At 35.8% G+C, this 20207-nt stretch overlaps 1 protein-coding gene across 1 annotated transcript; it reads left to right on the forward strand.

The window, feature by feature from the left end:
* Positions 1-15904: 15904 nt before the first annotated feature.
* Positions 15905-16858, forward strand: LOC140626058 (olfactory receptor 8D1-like). The gene has a single exon (XM_072813682.1). The coding sequence runs from the start codon at positions 15917-15919 to the stop codon at positions 16856-16858; it is 942 nt and encodes a 313-aa protein (XP_072669783.1). The 5' UTR covers positions 15905-15916.
* The last annotated feature ends 3349 nt before the right edge of the window (positions 16859-20207 follow it).

Below are 20207 nucleotides of genomic sequence, written 5' to 3' on the forward strand. Positions count from 1 at the left end.
ATTCTACCCCTATAACTATTACCTTGAACAACAATGACAAAACCACACACAAACTCAAACATACATACTCATACAGGCAAACTCACTATACCACAGCAGAACTGGGAAAGAGAACAATGTTTTTAATAATATATCTATGAAATATCCACTTTAATAAAATATCATAAAATCCTATAAAAATCAGTGGAAAATATGCCATCTGCATGAAAATAAATGATTTCTCATATCCTCTTAGCAAACTGGAGGTGCATGGAGCTTGACTATCATATAAAACAGCCCCTGTATATTTCTCTAAGGAATTAGAAGATCCGGGGAGGCTAAATGGCCTTTATAATATAACATGGAAAGCCGGCAGAAGTAAGAAAATAAAAATGAGATCCCCTTTCAGCCATCCAGTGTTATTCCTCATAAAAATTACTATCTAACTTTAGAGTAAAAATTCTAATGATCTTGTCTGTTTTAAGAAATGGATGCTTAATATTAAACAGAGTTGATGCCTTTTAAACATTTTTTTAAATTGAATTATGTATGCCCAACTCGCCGAAAATTACATCATTTGTGAGCTGAATCTTACCAACTTAGCAGCAGTAGGGAGAATGCTCAAAGACCAATCTCTGCCAATAAACTTAGCTTACATGGACCTTAACTATATTGCGTTTCTATTTTGGACAAATACACATATTTAGTATTTTAAATCAAACAGTTCAGTGGCATTTAGTATAGTCACAAATTTGTGTACCCATCACCACTCTATTTTCAGATCTTTTTTTTTTCACTCCAAAATACTCCCCATGACCTCTTTCCCAGCCCCTGGCAACCATTAATGTACCTTCTGTCTCTATGGTGTTGACTGTTCTGGGTATTTTATGTAAATTGAATCATGCTACATATGGTCTTTTGTGTCTGGCTCCTTACACTTAGCATAATATTTTCTCTTTTTCTCTTTTTCTTTCTTTCTTTCTTTCTTTCTTTCTTTCTTTCTTTCTTTCTTTCTTTCTTTCTTTCTTTTCTTTCTTTCTTTCTTTCTTTCTTTCTTTCTTTCTTTCTTTCTTCTATCTCTTTTAAAATTTAAATTCAATTAATTAACATATTATTAGTTTCAGAGGTAGAGTTTAGTGATTCATCAGTTGTGAATAACACCCAGTGCTCATTCCATAACGTGCCCTCCTTAAAGTCCATCACCCAGTTACCCTATCCCGCACCCCCTTCCCTCCAGCAATCCTCAGTTTGATTTCTATGATTAAGAGTCTCTTATGATTTGTTTCCCTGTCTGAGTTTATCTTGTTTTATTTTTCCTTCTCTTCTCCTATGCTCCTCTGGTTTGTATCTTAAATCCCACATATGGGCGAGATCCTATGATAATGGTCTTTCTCTGATTGACCTATTTTGCTTAGCATAATACCCTCTAGTTCTATCCATGTCTTTGCAAATGGCAAGATTCCACTATTTTTGATGGCTGAGATTATATACAGATATTACATCTTCTTTATCCATTCATCTGTTGATGAACATCTGGGCTCTTTCCATAGTTTGGCTACTGTGGACATTGCTCCTGCTGGGGTGCAGGAGCCCCTTCAGATCACCACGTTTGTGTCTTTCACTCAGCATAATGTTTTCAAGGTATATCTATGTTCTAGCATGCATCAACAATACACTTTTTGTTATTAAATGGAAACTTGGAGTTTAAAGGGACTTAATTTATCACCTTGTATCTTTGACCTAAACAAAATTAATAAAAGAGAACCTATTTAGTCCCATTGAGTGTTAGTGCAAGGACACATGATCTTAGGAGTTCCAGACCAGTCTGGGTTGCCAGATTTAGAAGTAAAAGTAGAGAAAGCCCGATTACATTGGAATTTCAAAAAAAAAATTATTTTTAATGTAAATGTGTCTCAAATATTATTTATTCAAAATTCAAATTTAAGAAGTTTCCTCCTTCCACTTGTTAAAGATGAAGAATAGGAAGAATGATATGAAACCATCACCACAATCAAGGTAATAAACTTACCTATCATGTTCAAAAGTTTCTCCTCCCGCAACCCTCATTTTTTTATGGTACGAGCATTAGCTGATGTGGCTCTGCAAGGTTGAGAAATGGCACAAATCCTGAGGTTTATCTTCCAGGAGGAAGACAAAAGAGTGGAGCAAGTCTCCACAATCCTTGGCCTATCAGTTGTTCATAGTGTTCCTCTATTATCCTTTTAACATTTGTAATGTGTGTACTGCTATTCCCTTTTTCCTGATTTAAAATTTGTGTTTTCTCTCTTTATTTCTTGATCATTATGTCTAGAGTTTTTATTAGTTTTATTAATTTTAAAAGATAACTCACTTTTAGTTCTTTTTTTTTTAATTACTGTTTTTCTCATCTAAATTTCCTCGATTCTCTTCTTTTCCTTACTATTTCCTTCCCTCTGTTTACTTTGGCTTTCATTTGGTCTCTCTCTCCTCTCTCTCTTTCTCTCTCTCTTTTTTTCTTTCTTTCTTTCTTTCTTTCTTTCTTTCTTTCTTTCTTTCTTTCTTTCTTTTTCTTCTTTCTTTCTTTCTTTCTTTCTTTCTTTCTTTCTTTCTTTCTTTCTTTCTTCTTTCTTTCTTTCTTTCTTTCTTTTCTTTCTTTCTTTCTTTCTCTTTGTAAGTAGGCTCCTTGCCCAGCATGGAGTCCAGCTCAGAGCTTGAACTCACCACCCTGAGATCAAGACCTGAGCTGAGATCAAGAGTAGGACACTTAAACAACTCAGCCACCTGGGAGCCCCTGGTATCTCTCTTTTTGAGTTTTATAGTGGTAGCTTAGATTATTGATTTGAGAACTTTCTTCTTTCTTGACGTGATAGACATTTAATGTTCTAAGTTTCTAAGCTCTTTCTTCACTATATCCCATAAAATTTGTATCCCATCAAATTTCATTGTCATTACATTTAAAATATTTTCTGTCTAATGTCCCTGTGATTCTCTTTTCCCATGCACTATGTAAAAATGAATTGTTCAGTTCCCAAATATTTGAGGATTCTCCGGATATCCTTTAATTCCTCTATTTTAATGTTTATGTTCTGATAATACATTTTTATAATTTGAGTCATTTTAAATTTATGAAGTTTACTTTCATGGCTCTGACTACATTCCATCTTGGTAAATAGTCTATGTGCTTCTGAAAAGTAAGTGTATCAAATTACATGAATTGTTCTATTACTGTCCAGTAGGTCAGGTTGATTAGTTACAATTTTTCAACATTTTTGTCTTTACTGATTTCCTGTCTACTCTCCTACCAATTACTGAATGTACAGTATTGACATCTCCAATTATTACCGTGGATTTGTATATTTCTCTTTTTTATATCTACTAGTTTTATATTTTGATACTGTCAGGTGCATACATTTATGTTTTTATATCTTGTTGGAGAATTGACCTCTTTGTTGGTAAACAATGCCCTTTTTATTCCTGGTTCTGAAATGAATTTCATCTGATATTTGTAGAGCCAATACAGCTCTCCCATGTATACTATCTTTTTACTTCCAAGCTATTTATGTCATTAAATCTAGAGCGTGTCTCTCATAGACAACATATAGTTGCAACTTATTTTATACAATATGACAAATTCTGTCTTCTTACCTGCATATTTTATGTGTTCTACTTTTTATCATTAGTTTTCTCTTAAATGTTAAGTGAAACAGTGATGTAACCTCTAAGCCTTTGTACTTACTTGGCTTCACACTCAAGCCTCTCTACAGGGAAAGAATGAGTCATGCAGATGGCATTATGCAAGTTCCTGTAACAAACAGAGTTCTCTTTTTGAATTAATACACTGGCCTTCAGGTAATGAACTGATCTCCCACGTAGATGACTGCATCAGAAGACTGGTAATATCTCCAAGTGTCCTGATTTTATTGTAATTTAAAAAAAAAAAAGTAGCATTCTGCTTGCGCACATCAGCTTGTTAAGCTTTGTTATTGTGAAATCCATTCCCAAAAGAACAATTTCCTGTCTGCCCACAGACAAAATTAGGTTTCTAAGCTGGCAGGGCGGAAGGCAGATTCTAGACCATGATTAATACACCAGGGTCGTGACTATCACACTGTAGAGCCTCTTGGAACAGCCTGTCCCTTCTCCTAATGATGCACTTTATCGATACAACAGAATCTCTACACAATTATGTTGATGGAACAGTGGACAAAGGCTAAGGCATTTTCTGATGGAGGCAGATTTCAGATCCAAGTCTTCTAAGTCTGGGTCCTATGCTCTTCAGATAAGTCTTAAAATTTTCCACTAAGTAACTCTGCTGGCAGACGAGAGAATACTAGCGACATGGCGTGAGGAGAGGAAGGTAGTTTAAGGTTGCTGTAATTTTTAAGAAGTTTCATATTCTATTTCCTACTAGATCTGCAATTTTCAATATAAAAATTCCTGTTTTTTTTTTTTTCACCATCACATTTTTAAGCAGCTAGGTCTTCAAGAAAATGAGTCCTGTTTATTTTTTACTTAAAGCCTCAAATTGCTTATGGCCCTCAACATGAGAAGCATGTATTGTTTCTCCCTGGACATTAGAAAAGATACCCTTTGTGGGTATGTTTGTGAGCGATACATGACGTGGGTGATGTTACCGTTCCTAAATAGATCGTGCATGTGGAAATGTATGTGCACTCTACATATATTTGATGTGATGTTCCACTACCAGTAACTGTTTCCCAAAATGACAATATATTGAAATTCTTCTGTAAACTAAAGAATTATAGTCATAAAACAGATTTTCATGAGAGATGAGTGCCCACCTTATTTGAATCTTTTTATTTTATTTTAAGATTTTAATTATTTATTTATGAGAGAGAGAGAGAGAAAAAGACAGAGACACAGGCAGAGTGAGAAGCAGGCTCCCTATAAGGAGCCTGATGCAGGACTCGATCCCAGAACCCCTTTGACTCAGGTCATGATCATGACCTGTGCCAAAGGCAGATGCTCAACCGCTGAGCCACCCAGGTGACCCATTTTGTATCCATTTTAGATAAGAAAATCCAAGCCTCTCAACAGAGGAGAAATAACAAATGACGATGTGTCAAATTGGTAGCAATTCATGCACACTCTAGCTCATTTTACTTTGACAATTATCTTAAAATGCAGGAAGCATTGGAGTTATATGCCTTCCTCACTGATAAGGACATTCAGGAGTAGCATCTCACCAGTGAATCTCACCAGCCAGATTTTCCTGTCTCCCAATTTACTGAGGGCATTTTTCCTAAGAAAGTGGGAGACTAGAATGATGGCCAGCATAGCACGGAGTTCTTGAAATCTGGTATCCTGGGCACTTGTGTCAAGCTAATTCTGTAAAGTTAAATTCTCTGCATTTGTTTATTGGCCATTGGGTTTCTTGTTCTGAGAAATGTTGTTTTTATCCTTTGCCTGTTGTTATATTTCATTGTTGAGCCCTCTCCTGTTAATTTGTGGAGGTTTTTTTTTTTTTAAAAAAAGGTTTTATTCATGAGAGACACGCAGAGAGAGGCAGAGACACAGGCAGAGAGAAAAAGAGGCTCCCTCTGGGGAGCCTGATGTAGGATTCAATCCCAGGACCTTGGGTTCACACCCTGAGCTGAAGGCAGATGCTCAACCACTGAGCCATGCAGACGTCCCTATGGAGGTTCTTTATAATTCTGGTTATGAATTCTTTGCAGGTTATATGCGTATCAATTAATCTTTCCCAGTTAGTAACTTGTCCTTGTCCTCCGAAAGGCACTATGCCTTTTGTTGTGTAGATTTTTATGTAACCATATTTATGAGTCATTTTCTTTAAAAATTATGCTCACTGAGGGTCATGTACCCTTCTATATTTTCTTATTTTTATATAATACCCATTTTTAGATAATTACAGTAAAATAAGCAAGTATTTATACAATTCAATGAATTTTGAAAAATGTATTCAGTTGAGAAACTAGCACATCTATTAAGATACAGTGCAGATGGGGTGCCCAGGTGGCTCAGTGGGTGCCATAAATGATATTGCCGGGTTCAGCTTGCCTACTGTTTGTTAAGGATGTTTCTTTTTTCTTTTTGAAATTGTCCTCATCTGGTTCTGGATAGGGTGATTCTGGTTTCATAAATTGAGTTGGAATATGTTCCTTCATCTACTGTTTTCTTAAATACTTAGCTTAAGACTTAGCATTATTTCTTCCATAAATGTTTGCAAATATCTGCACACTAAATCCTGTAGGGCAGGATATTTCTTTGACAGAAGGTTTGTAATTACAAATGTAAATTATGCGTATAGAACTGTCAACTAAATCTATTTTTTATTGTCTATTTAGTAAATAGTGTCTAAGAAATTCCAGTAACTATGTCAATAGCTATCACTAGCTGGTAGTGTGGAAGACTGGATGTTCAACTAACCTGAGGTCAGTTCAATTTTCTTAAACTTACGGCTTAGTCACATATGAGGTTAACACTTGGCAGAGTCTAAGTAATCATCTCTCACTTTGACTGTGAGATGTAAGAGAGAGCTCCCACAACTGGGGGGAAAATACAGCAGGAGTATCCCTCAGTGTCTACTGTTCTAAAGAGTATAACTCTCCGGTATAACTCCTTCCTAAATAAATAAGTATATATAATTGTGTGTGTGTGTGTGATGGAAAAAGCAAGAAAATACTCCATTCAAGAAAAAGTATCACCAGGAATGGATCTACAGAGAAGCTGTCTATTGGAACTATCAGAAAGTGATACAAAAATATCTAATAAATATATTCAAGAATTTGTAGGAAAAGTGCAAAAAATAGTTGAACCAACACGGAAATCTTAGGAAAACATATTTATATAAATTCACTTTTACCCTGAAGATTCCTGTCTTTTTCCAATTTTGGAAAATTATCATTAGCTATCTTTTCAAATCCTGTATCATCAGTCCCTCCCTCCATCACCTTCTTCTGGCATACCAATTAGACTAAAAAATGGGCATGAGACATGATTAAACATTTATCAACAAAAGACATACAGATGGCCAACAGGTTCCTCAGAGAGTTAAAAATAGAATTACCACATGATCCAAGAATTGCCCTACTAGGTATTTACCTGAAGAATAGAAGTGGAGGCTCTCAGTGTATCTTCTCTGTCTCTTAACTGCCTTTTTTTGTTTTTTTTAATCATTTTTTTTTCTCTCCTTTATGCATTCTAGGTGAATCCTCAGGACTCATTTTCCTGATTCTCTAATTCCTCAGTGATAATGTCTAGTTCTCTAAATATGTCTTCAACTATATCCAATCTAGAGTTTAATCCAAACACCAATTAATTTCTATTTCAGTGACTATATTTTCATCCCTAAGCATACAGTTCACATTTATTTCTTCTAGTTTTTATTACGTTTATTATGTTTTCTTTTTTATTTTTTTATTTTTTTTTAATTTTTATTTATTTATTTATGATAGTCACAGAGAGAGAGAGAGAGAGAGGCAGAGACATAGGCAGAGGGAGAAGCAGGCTCCATGCACCGGGAGCCCGACGTGGGATTTGATCCCGGGTCTCCAGGATCGCGCCCTGGGCCAAAGGCAGGCGCCAAACCGCTGCGCCACCCAGGGATCCCATGTTTTCTTTTTTAAAATGGAAATTGAATTTTTATATATTTTAACAGCTAGTACGTTTACTTTAAATCTCATTTACTATAAATAAATTACAATGTCTAGTATACAATATTCTAAAAAAATATTAAGTAACCCACAGCAAATCAAGAAAGGGAATCAGAGGAAAGAGAAACAAAAGAAAAAAAACAACACAAATAATAAAATAGCAGATTTAAGCCCTAACATACCAATAATCAGTTTATTTGTAAATGGTCTACATTTGACAATGTCCACTGAATGGCTAAAAAAACAACTAACTCAACTCTATGCTGTCTACAAGAAACCCACTTCAATGTTAGGTAACATAGACTTCAGAGTAATAAGGGAAAATATCAACACTAATACCAACAAACTAATACAGTTCATTTAGTTCAGAAAGGGAAAAGTAAAAATTTTTAATGATACGTGATTGTGATTGTCTAGGTAGGTTGGGGAATGGGGTTACTGGGTGATGGGTATTAAGGAGAGCACTTGATGTAATGTAATGAGCCCTGGGCGTTATATGAACCTAATGCATCACTGAATTCTACCTCTGAAACTGATAATACACTATATGTTACTAAACTGATTTTTTTTTTTAAGCTACTAAACTGATTTTAAATAAAATTTAAAAGTAAAAAACAATCATTATATAAAAATCCATCATTTTCAATAATTAAAAACGAACAAAAGGAAACTAAACTTTAAAATACCATTTGCAGGCACGCCTGGCTGGCTCAGTCGATTAAGCACTAGCCTTCAGCTCAGGTCATAATCTCAGGGTCCTGGTATGGAGCGCCGCATCAGACTCCCTGCTCAGTGGGGAGTCTGCTTCTTCCTCTCCCTCTCCCTCTGTGCTCTCTCGCTCTTTCTCTCTCACTCTGTCAAATAAATAAAATCTTTAAAATAATAATACAATAAAATATCACTTGCAAAAGCACCAAACACATGAACTCCTTAGTGATAAATCTGGCTTAATATGTGCAAAATCTTTATAAACAAAACTTTATTGAGAGAAATTAAAGAAAACCTGAATATACTGTATTCTTGCATTAGCAGACTCATTAATATGATGTTAGTTTTCCTCAAATTTGTTCATAGATTCAATATAATCTTATTCAAAAGCCCAGTAAGCATTTTGTAAAGATTGATAAACTGTTTCTAAAATTCATAAGGAAATACAAAAGGCCTGGAATGAAAGAAAAGAACTTTGATATAGAAAAACAATGCTGGAGGGTCTACATTACAAATTTCAAGACATGTTCTGAAGCTACAATGAATAAGAGAGTGTTCTATAGGCATCTAGTTAGATGATAGATAAATGGAGTAAAATAAAGAATTAAAAAATAGATCCACACATAGACTATTGATCTCAACAAAATCATATGCCAAGGAAATCTGACAGTGCCAGAAAAATTAGACATTCTTATGCCAAAAGAAAAAGAAGAAAAGAAAAGAAAAGAAAGAAAAGAAAAGAAAAGAAAAAAGAAAAGAAAAGAAAAGAAAAGAAAAGAAGAAAGTAAGAAAGAAACTATTGAGGGGATCCTGGGTGGCTCAGTGGTTGAGTGTTTGCCTTTGGCTCAGGTTCTGGTCTCAGGGTCCTGGGATCAAGTCCTACATTGGGCTCCCAGTGGGGAGCCTGCTTCTCCCTCTCCCAATGTCTCTGCCTCTCTGTGTCTGTCATGAATAAATAAATAAAATCTTTAAAAAAAAAAAAAGAAAGAAACTATTGATACACATAAGACCATGAGCGAATCTCAAAATAATTATGCTGAATAAAAGAAGTCAAGCAATGAGTATATATAGTATGGTTCTGAAGTATAATATTCTTGAAAGTGCAAGCCTCAGTAACAGAAAATAGATTCCTGGTTGCCTTGGGAAGGGGTGGAAGAAAATTAAGAGGGAAGGGTTGCTAAGGGAGTGAGTATGTTCATTTTCTCAATTTTGGTGTTGGTTTCACAGTTAAATATTTGAAATTTACCCAATTGTACACTTTTAAAAAAATTATTTATTCATTCATGAGAGACACACAGAGAGAGGCAGAGACATAGGCAGAGGGAGAAGCAGGCACCTTGTAGGGAGCCAGATGCTGGACTCCATCCCAGGACTCTGGGGTTACGAGCTGAGTTAAGACAGACCCTAATTTTGCACTTTAAATATATGCAATTGATTGTGTGTCAGTCATACCTCATTAAAGCTGTGAAATTTTTGATAAATAAATGAAAGGACAATTCATGACAGTGTAGACTGGCAAAAATATCACAGATTTGAAATTAGGAACAACCTGGAAAATTGCATGGACATATGTTTTCCACACCCTTTGAAATCACAGAAAGGAAACAGGTCACTTATTCTTTTTAGAAGATATATAATCTTCTAAAATGGTTAGATGAGTTACAAATAAAAAATTCTTCTATGTGACAGATGATGAAATGGTTAGATAAGTACAAATAAAAATTTCTTCCATGTGGCAGATGATGAAATGGGTTTGGCTGGATGATAGAAAATCAAAAATGCTACAGAAAAATCTAATAAAATTTTGTGGTTTTGACAAGGTAATTTAATTTTTAACACAGCATTAAAAGTTTGATATCTGCTATGGAATCATTATTAATCTTAACACTTGGGAGAAAAGTTTGGTGTTTATCGTAAACCCCCATGGATCAAGAGGAACACTACTATATTGCCAACAAACATGTCCTTTGTAATTGTTTCTTCCCTATAGAGTCCAACCACAGGAGTGATAAGCCCCAAAGGGGAATTTTGCTTCAAATCATCTCCTTCAAATCCAAATAATTTCAAATAAATCTTTCCTTTAATAATAGAGGACTGAAGGTCAGTAGAATTACTTTCCTTGCTGTGCTTAGTTGGTCATAAACTGTTACTTTTCATCAATACTCCTTGTATTCTTATGCAGAATCAACTGTATGATTTTGACAGAATTAGAGAGATTGTGGGCCATTAGTGTTTGGTGATACAATTGTCTTGTAAATGTGTGTGTGTGCGCGCATGTGCACACATGAACTCTATGAGACACGTAGGTCCAGCATCACTTTACCTGGTGGTAATATTCAGGTAAGTTATAAAATTCTATCTACCTTTGATGAAATATTATAGTTGAAATTGAATTTGGGAGAAAGTTAAAAGTTCTCACTACCCATGTTATTTGAACAACACCGTAGGGGTGGGCAGTGTCTGCTTCAAGACAGGTGGCCACAGAGAGTGCAACACACAAAGACCATTTCTCCTTCCACTAGGTGTCTGCTCTTATAACCTCAAACTCTTACTTTTCTTCCCCAAGACAAGTCCAGCTCTATTGATATCTCTCATTTATATTGAATGTTGAAGTTTACAGTGCATTTGCACATGCATTAATAATGTAATATTACAAGGCATAGTCAGGAATTCCTCCTTAACTAAAAGGACATTGGCATTAACCTACTTGCTATCCAACATCTCTGGGCTAGCAACGGGTCAACCTATGAATAAAAACTCTAGCTCCTGACTCCTAGCCCACCTCCTAAAGTGCTATACTCAGAGTCAAAAACTATGTCCTTTCCTACTTTATGCTTTTCCAACAGTGGATTCACAAGAGTCCCCAAAACCAACCTTAAAAATAAAAGGAAAAAACTTCTGGTATTGTCTCTGAAATTTTTATTTATTTATTCTCCCTGTTTTTCTCTCCTGGTTGTAATTCTAGGATGAGAAACCTATTCCAGAGAAACCTATTCTAATAAAAAGAACATTGATTTTTTTTTTGAGGCTTAAACATTCTGATCCACAAAACTCTTCAAACACCCATACTCCTCAGAGACACCATCACTCAGAGTTCATATTGTATTAGGAGTCAGCTGAAGATCTTTGAATCTACTTCTTAATCTCCTTCACCAATTTTGCCCATTCTCTCACTCCTTTCTCCTCTGGTAACCTCTAGTTTGTCCTCTGTATTTATGAGACTATTTCTGGTGTGTGTGTGTGTGTGTGTGTGTGTACTTACTACTTTGTCAAGGAAAGATAAATCAAATTATTTCTGTTACTATCAGTCCACACAAGTATATATTTGGGGTTTTGTTTATTTTTAGAAAGAGAGAGTGTATGTGTGTGTGTGTGTGTGTACATCTTGGAGTGGCGGGGGAGGGGAGATGAAAGAGGGAGAGAGAGAATCCCAAGCAGCCTCCATCCTGAGCATGCGGGGCTTGATCTCCCAACCCTGAGATCATGACCTGAGCTGAAATCAAGAGTTGGATGCTTAATCGACTGAGCCACCCAGGCATCACCCACACAAGTATATGTTTTTAATATTTATCTGAATTTTAAATTTGAAATAACACCCATCAACTCACATAGTTACCAAATCATTTGTGAGTGATGAGAACTTCTAATATCTATTGTCAACAACTTTCAAATATGTGACACAGTATTGTCAACTAGGGTTCACTGTGCTGTACAGTATATGATCAGGACTTATCTTATAACTGAAAGTTTGTACCTTTTGACTGTCTTCACCCATTTGACCTAGAAAGAAACTTTTATGCAGATACTGGCATGGCTGTCTGTCTGTTGGTTCACAAACTGGCCCCTGGGCGCAGAGGGCATGGAGAGATGGTAGAAAGAAGCAGACCACTCCAGATAGGTAGATGGTCATTTAATAAACAAAGGAGCTTACTAATGCGGCTTGCCTTGGGCAGCCTCCAGACACTGTGTCTCTGTACTTGCTTGCCGGAATCTTAAATTTATATAGAGACCTTAACTGGGTTCAGTCACATCTACTGTCCAGATGGTCCCAACAACATGTAACTCTTAAGGCTTCATCCTTAAAAATGACTTCCACTGGGAGTGGTGGACAGAACATTCCAAGGACAGGGCTGGGGGTCAGGGGCCACTGATTACCTGGCTCCACCTTGTTTGTCAACCAGCAGTCACATCTTCTCAATGACGTCTTCTAACAGACTCTCAGTTTATTCAGGACTCAGCTTAAATGTCACTGCTTAAGAGTCCTCCCTTGATTACCTCTATAATTATCAGCCTTTGCTCTAACATTGCTTTATTTGCTTCATAGTATGTCTCATCGCTTGAATCTAAATTGTGCATCTATTTTTTTGTTGGTTTATTGACCTCCCCAATTACAATGTAAGCTTTAGGAGAGTGTATGTATCTTCAGAACACAGAAGACTCTCAATAAATAGTTGTTGGGTGAAAGAATGAACTGTTTCAAAAATATATATATAGCAGGAATTATTTGTTTTATGGATGAAGAAACTGTAGTTTATGTAGGAGAAGTAACTTAGGGTCACAAAGCTAGGAGAGGATCATGCCTAAAAATGAATCCAGTTTGACATGATGTAATAAACTCAGCTCTTCATCACCTCACAATGACTAAACCACAACTATACTATAAGAAGTTACATTATATGCTGTGAGTCACAGAGTACCTTCAAGGAGAAAGAAGTCAGAGAAAGAGAAGTAACATGGAATCAGAAAAAGTTTCATGAAGGATGACATTTTTTTAAGCCATAAAATGAGATTTAGTGAATTGCATGATAAAATTTTAAAATCCATGAGTTGATAAAAACAAATATAGCTATTTAAATTTATTTTATTTTTAATTTAATTTTGATTCCAGTATAGTTAGCATACAGTGTTATATTAGTTTCAGGTATAGAATATAGTAATTCAACAACTCCATACATGACCCAGTGCTCATCACTACAAGAGCACTTCTTAATCTCCATCACCTATTTCACCCATTTCCTCACCCACCTCCTTTCTGGTAACCATCAGTTTATTCTTTGTAGTTAAGAATCTGTTTCTTGGTTTGTCTTTCTCTCTGTTTTTCCCCTTTGCTTATTTGTTTGTTTCTTAAATTCTACATATGAGTTAAATTATAGGGTATTTGTCCTTCTCTGACCGACTTAGCATTATACTCTTTAGCTCCATCTATGTCATTGCAAATGGCAAGATTTCATTGTTTTTTTTATGACTGAGTAATATTCCATTGTATAGCGATACCATCTCTTCTTTATCCATTCATCAATAGACAGTTGGGTTGCTTTCATATTTTAACCACTGCAAATTATGCTGTTATAAACATAAGGATGCATGTATTCTTTTGAATTAGTGTTTCTGTGTTTTTTGGGTAAATACCCAGCAGTGTAATTACTGGATTGTAGGCTAGTTTTATTTTTAACTTTTTGAGGACCCTCCATACTGTTTTTCTAGATCAGCTGCACCAATTTGCATTCTCACCAACAGTGCAAGAGCGTCCTTTTTTTTCTCTATTTCCCTGCCAACATCTGTTGTTTCTTATGCTGTTGATTTTAGCCATGCTGACAGGTATGAGATGATATGGTTTTGATTTGCATTTATCTGATGATGAGTGCACTCTACTCTCACCACTTTTATTCAACACAGTACTGGAAGTCCTAGCCATGTGACATAACAAAAAGAAACTCTGAAGATTCCACCAAAAAACTGCTAGAGCAGAAGATACTTTTAAAAATATTTATTTATTTATTAATTTCAGAGAGAGAGAGAGTGACAGTGACACTGTGGTGGGCAGGGCCAGAGGGAGATGAGAGAGAAAATATCAAGCAGACTCTCCACTGAGGGCAGAGCCTAATAATGCAGGGCTCCATCTCAGGAGCATGAGGTCATGACCTGAGCCAAAACCAAGAGTTGGACACCTAACCAGGCACCCCCAGATGGTACTTTTAAATTGGTTTTGAGAAAAGGTGGGTTTTCATCTTTCCATGCTCAAAGGAATAAGAGCAAAATTACAGATAAACATTAAGTGGTCTATAATTTATCAGTGAAACACTGATAAATCTGATTTGACCAGACAGAGCAACATTTTGGTTTGGTTTTGGAAATGGTAAAGAAAAAGTTGCTCCCATAACATCCAAGGAACCTAGAAAGGGCTTTTATATTTTTATGTACTTGCTACTATGTTTTGTGGCCCTCATGGAGCTTTAGTATCCTTGGCCCTGGTTCATTCCACCCTTTGTAACTGGAGGCCTATTGAAAAGCTAAATGGAAGGATTTGCATGGTCACACGGTTGCGGTTATTATCTAACAAGTTCATACTTTTAGGAATTGGATAATGGGACTTGTTTAAACACAGAATAACATGTGTGTTTGTGTGTGTGTAAGTGTGCACATGCAAATCTTTCCTTTCTGTTTTCCAACTTAAAGCTATTGAAGGAGCAAGATCATCTTACTTACACATGAGGATAATATCCTTTAAATGCTTATCAAAAACTACAGCATATTGCTCTAATTTTCTCTTTAGAGGAAAATATCAGAGTAAGGGATTTAACAGTAATAATAATAATAAAATAAGAATAACAAAGCTGCATGGAAGTTACAAAAATGTCAGAAAAAAAATGATTCATAGGGGACATTGTTTTATTTGTAGTAAAACAGACAGAGATAGGAGTTCTGACTTCAACACTTACTAACTGTGTAAGCTTGGAATATTTGCATAAACTCATTTGTACAATAGTAAAATAACATTGCATTCATGTTTGGTGACTTAGGACATGTATTTATTTAACTTCTTTGTCTCTCCGTTAATCTACAAAATGGATATAATAACCATATCTATTTCATGAAATTGTTATAAAGTGTAAATGAGATCATAAATAAAATGTTCTTAACATTGTGGCTGGCACATGATAGGGACTCAGTAAATGCAAGCAACTCCTGCTGTTACCACTCTTCCTTCTCCTCTTCCTCCAGCCCATCATAACAGCTTCCCTTCTAGCACTGCCCTGTTCCTGCCATCTCCAACATGCCTTCATTCCTCTCCTATCTGATTAATAACATGAGTAGCAAAAAGAAAAGTCAAAACCGGCAACTCAGAGGGAAGATGGAAAGCTTGGAGGAAACCAAAGCTTTGTGAGACTGGGGTCCAAGACTGAATGAGCAAACTGAAGATGCCAAAGCCACAAAGGGGAAATCCAAGGGATGCCAGCAAGGGAAAGGTTAAGCTCCAAGACATCTGAAGAGAGCACAGATTGCTGCAGACTGAAGACCAGCAAAGTCTGTGGCATCTCTAAAGCATTTCTCTAAAGGTGACTGAATAACACAAGAGTTAGTTTACATTTATTGGAGAGTCTAAAAGTGGGAGTAATGAAATGGAATGAAATGAAAACTGAAGCCAAATGAACAATCAACATCTTGAAAAAGGCTTCAACTAACAGTAGGTTTTAGTCTCTTGGTTTCTGGAAATTCTGTGTCACTTAGAAATTATCTCATTCATCAGATCTTGGATCACTAAATTCTATCAGATGGCAATGTTTGTCTATTAAGAACCTCTACCCTGAATCCCTCAGTCTATCATAAGTGGGAGAATGGATACAGAAAATCATTCTTCAGTTACTGAGTTTATCCTTGAGGGGTTAACAGACCAGCCTGGACTCCAGCTCCCTCTCTTTGTCCTGTTTCTACTTATCTATATGGTCTGCATCATGGGAAATATGGGCTTGATCTTTTTAATCAGAATCAGTTCTCAGCTTCATATGCCCATGTATTATTTTCTCAGTAATCTGTCCTTCATAGATCTCTGCTACTCCACTGTCATAATTCCCAAGCTGTTGGTGAACTTTGTTTCAGAAAAGAATCTCACCTCCTTTCCTGAGTGCATGGCTCAACTCTTTTTCTTCTGCTTCTTTGGTATTGATGACTCCTACATGCTGACAGCAATGGCATATGATCGTTATGTTGCTATCTGTAACCCCTTGCTCTATAATGTCACCATGTCCAACAGAATCTGTTTTCTACTGGTCACCAGTGTGTATACAGTGGGCGCCATTGGAGCCTTAGTCCACACCAGCTACATATCTAGTCGATCCTTCTGTGGAACTAATATCATCCACCATTACTTCTGTGACATCCTTCCTCTTCTGAATATATCTTGTTCAAGAGACTCCACCAAGGAACTCTTGGTAATGATTTTGGTTGGATTCAATGTATTTGCATGTGCTTTAGCCATCTTTATCTCTTATGCCTTCATTCTTTCCAGCATCTTATGCATCCACTCAGCTGAAGGCAGGTCCAAAGCTTTCAGTACCTGCAGTTCCCACCTTGCAGCTGTTGGGGTCTTCTATGGCTCCATCATCTTCATGTATTTTAAACCATCTTCCAGCAACATAATACAGGAGAAGGTGGCTTCTGTGTTTTATACCACAGTGATTCCCATGCTTAACCCCCTTATCTATAGCCTTAGGAACAAGGATGTCAAGGAATCCCTTAAAAAAGTCCTAAATAATGGGTTACTTTCTCAGTCTTCATAGGAAACAGCACTTTTAATCGAAAAGAAATGGCAGCTTTGAACATAGATCTTATCTGAAGTTTTATTTCTTCTTGTTTTTAAGAGGAACCAATTAGTTTAGAAACATGGGCCATCTTAAAGTAAAATATCTGAAGGATTTGGTTTTGGTGACCCTCATTTCTTCTTTAGGTGCCCCTACCTACTCCCAACACCCAGTGTTCTTTTACTATGTCTAGTCAAGCCATTCAAGAAACAGACTTCTACCCTACACTTTTGCACCCTCTAAACATATATACAACAGAAACCTTCCTTTCTGTAAATTGTCCTTCTAAACTGAAATCTCCTAATCAAACTTATTTTAAAGTTGTATTGTCTAATAATGGTTGAATGTGTAAATCCCCTCAGTTTATACATTTTAATACTCAAGAGAGTTGTATAAGCAACGGACATTTCTTTAATAGAATTTGAAGGGAATTTAGTCGCTAGGAAACAAGAAGTAGTATTTTCATATGACTTCTAGCTGTTGTTAGAATCATCAAAAATAATATCTGTCCTATGGAGGTGTCAAATGGGGTGACAGTTGGGTGGGGGATGGCAGAAAGGGACAAAATGATTTCTCATTTTTAGTTTTCACTATAATTTTAATCTACATATTATCTTTCCAATTTACTGCATACCTTGACTCCTTTCTGTTGGATCTCAAGATGACTTCCCTTTGGATAACTCCCTTATTATTCACTATTTATTCTCCCATCATTCAGAATAATCCCTGAGCCTCAATATACCATTAAAATTCATTCATTTAGTAAGTCCATCAATAGTATTTGCTGGGAAACTTTGTGACAGACAAAAAAATTCTCTCTTCATTAGGAGTATTTTGCTCCCATAAACCAGTGGACAAGAAAATACATACTATATCCAATAATGATCAGTGCTTTGGAATAAACTAAAGCAGAGGAGGGTGTTGGGACTGGAGGGAGGAGAGGCTTGCCCTTTAATACATGGAGGTCAGACTCTGAGAAATCTAATATTTACCGGAAACCTGAAGGAAGTAGGAAATCAAGCTATATGACCATGAGAAAAAAAGTTAAGGCAAAGCGAACGTCAAATATAATCTCTGAAAGAAGAGCATGTATGGGCACTGTTAAGGAACTGTAGTTTAAAGACCACTGTTTAAGGAGGGTGAAGGGGCAGAGGCATGAGAGGTGGTATCAGGGGAATGGTAAGGGAAGGAGGCAAAACCTGCCAGTCCTTAAGGCAAGTTTGAAAGGTCTAACTGTTTCTCTATGTGAAGTGGGAAGGAAGCCATGGAAGGGTTTGAACAGAAGAATGACATGATCTGATTAATAGATTATTCTTATTCTTTCCATCAAATGGGCCTAGAAGCAATGAAATCCAAGTAACAAAGTTCATGCCTATTATCCTATAATAATTTGGTTTCTATCACACTCCACTGACAGAAACCAGGACTTCATGGAGAAATGGCAGATTCCAGGGTGAGGGTACCTAAAATTCAGGATAAGCCTAGAATATTTTAGTATTCCACAGAATAAATAAGTTCCCTAAATTTACAAAAATGTGTCAAACAGAAAGACCTTCTTCTGGACAAATTTAGGACATCTTGAACATCAGAATGGGTAGTTTATGAAAATCTACAAGTCCTTACTGATACAAAAACAATAATGACAATTAAAATGAAAAGTAGTAGAAAAGGGAAAGGCCTTCACAGAAATATCAATTAATAAATCCAAAAGAATTTATATAATTAGAAACTCATAAGATTGCAATGACCATACTAATGATTGAATTGGTGAGTGTCATCGATGGAAACTCTTATGTAGTCTTGGTTATTCCTGAAGGAATAAGAACTGAAGGAATTCTTATAAAGTAATTTTCTTCACTTAGATTATATGAAAATAAAGGACATGAAGTTTTCTAGGCCTACTTTATGCCTAAACACCTTAGAATTTCCTACCTAGTATGTTAAATAAGCTGGATATTGTCAAAATACAGAAAATCCCAGAAAAATAATGCAGATCTCTAATGGTAGTGAGGTATATCTAATCCAATTTACCACTTTCTTAGTGATAAAATTTAAAACTCAGAAAGGTTATTCTTTCCCTCTCCATTTTCTCTTCTCCTAAGTTTTATTTCTATTTGTGTTTTCCCAACTCTGCATATTCACTCTCTCATAGAACTCCTCATCCCTTCTCACCCCAACAAGTTCTCTAGTGTCCATTTACATACTACTGAAAGAAAGAAACAAGAATGTGAACCTGATTTACCAGTAAGGATGACAAATAAACACAAATTACAGAATTACTGATCTAAGTACAAAAAGGAAAATACAATAAATGTATAAAATAAAACAAAAAAAATAATCCAAGAAATTAACATCAAAATATGGTAGTGATAAAAATTTGTATTTACAAAATTGTGGGAATTCTTACTAATGCCATCATTTTAGAGGTAAACAGACTGAGGCTGAGGACAAATCTATATTCCCCTTCCTTTTATGACTGAGACTACAAATCACCATTAGGAAGATATTACAAATGTGGAAGAGATTAAGAAGAGATATTACATACAACCAGTGCTGACTCTCTAGAATGTAAATGCTCCTAATCCCCTTTTTTGGATCAGAGATCATTTAGGTGGCCAGATGAAGAATTAGATTCTTTCTTAGAATAATGTTTCTAACTGCATAAAATGCATATGACTTAACATTATAATAAACTATTGAAATCAAAATAGTTAAAATAAATTTGTGATTTATCAGTGAATTAAGTCACAGGATCTAGTAGCAGATCTAATAATTACTATAATTTGAAGTAGTGATGGTTATAAATGTTCATGATGAACTCCATTATACCCTAAGAACCTTTTTGACATATGTACAACTTTATATGTTAGGAAAATATATGTGATTCTGTTGATAAGAAAGTCATAGATTATTACATATTTCAACATGATCAGTTACTAAGATTCTGACTTGAAGGTAATGTTAAATTTTAATTTAGAGATTAGAGACAATAAACTTTCTATCCAAGTTTCCAGACCCATAAACTCCAATTTAAGAAGTGCTTTTCTAATAGAAGCAAAGTCTCCAGAGCTTCATACCCAATTCTAGCAGTGAGCTGAATTCTAAGACTACCCAAATGGGCATAACTTCCTCTCTTGAGTAGGTGGAGTGAATTTTGACTCAACACATAAAACAAAATCCCAGGAAAAAGCACAAGACCCTGTTCATCAAATATGAGGTACACACAAAATTCTCTCCTCCATCTGCCCCACACTCCCAAGTTAAAGAAAAGTGGTTAAAAACATAACAAGTCCTTAAATTATACCTCAAAGAAGAGAATGAACAGCTC

Source organism: Canis lupus, chromosome 3 (genome assembly GCF_048164855.1).
Source record: "Canis lupus baileyi chromosome 3, mCanLup2.hap1, whole genome shotgun sequence".
NCBI classification, from domain to species: domain Eukaryota; kingdom Metazoa; phylum Chordata; class Mammalia; order Carnivora; family Canidae; genus Canis; species Canis lupus.

Coding starts and splice junctions, on each gene's coding strand:
- LOC140626058 (XM_072813682.1), top strand. CDS start 15,917: ATGGATACAGAAAATCATTCTTCAGTTACTGAGTTTATCCTTGAGGGG.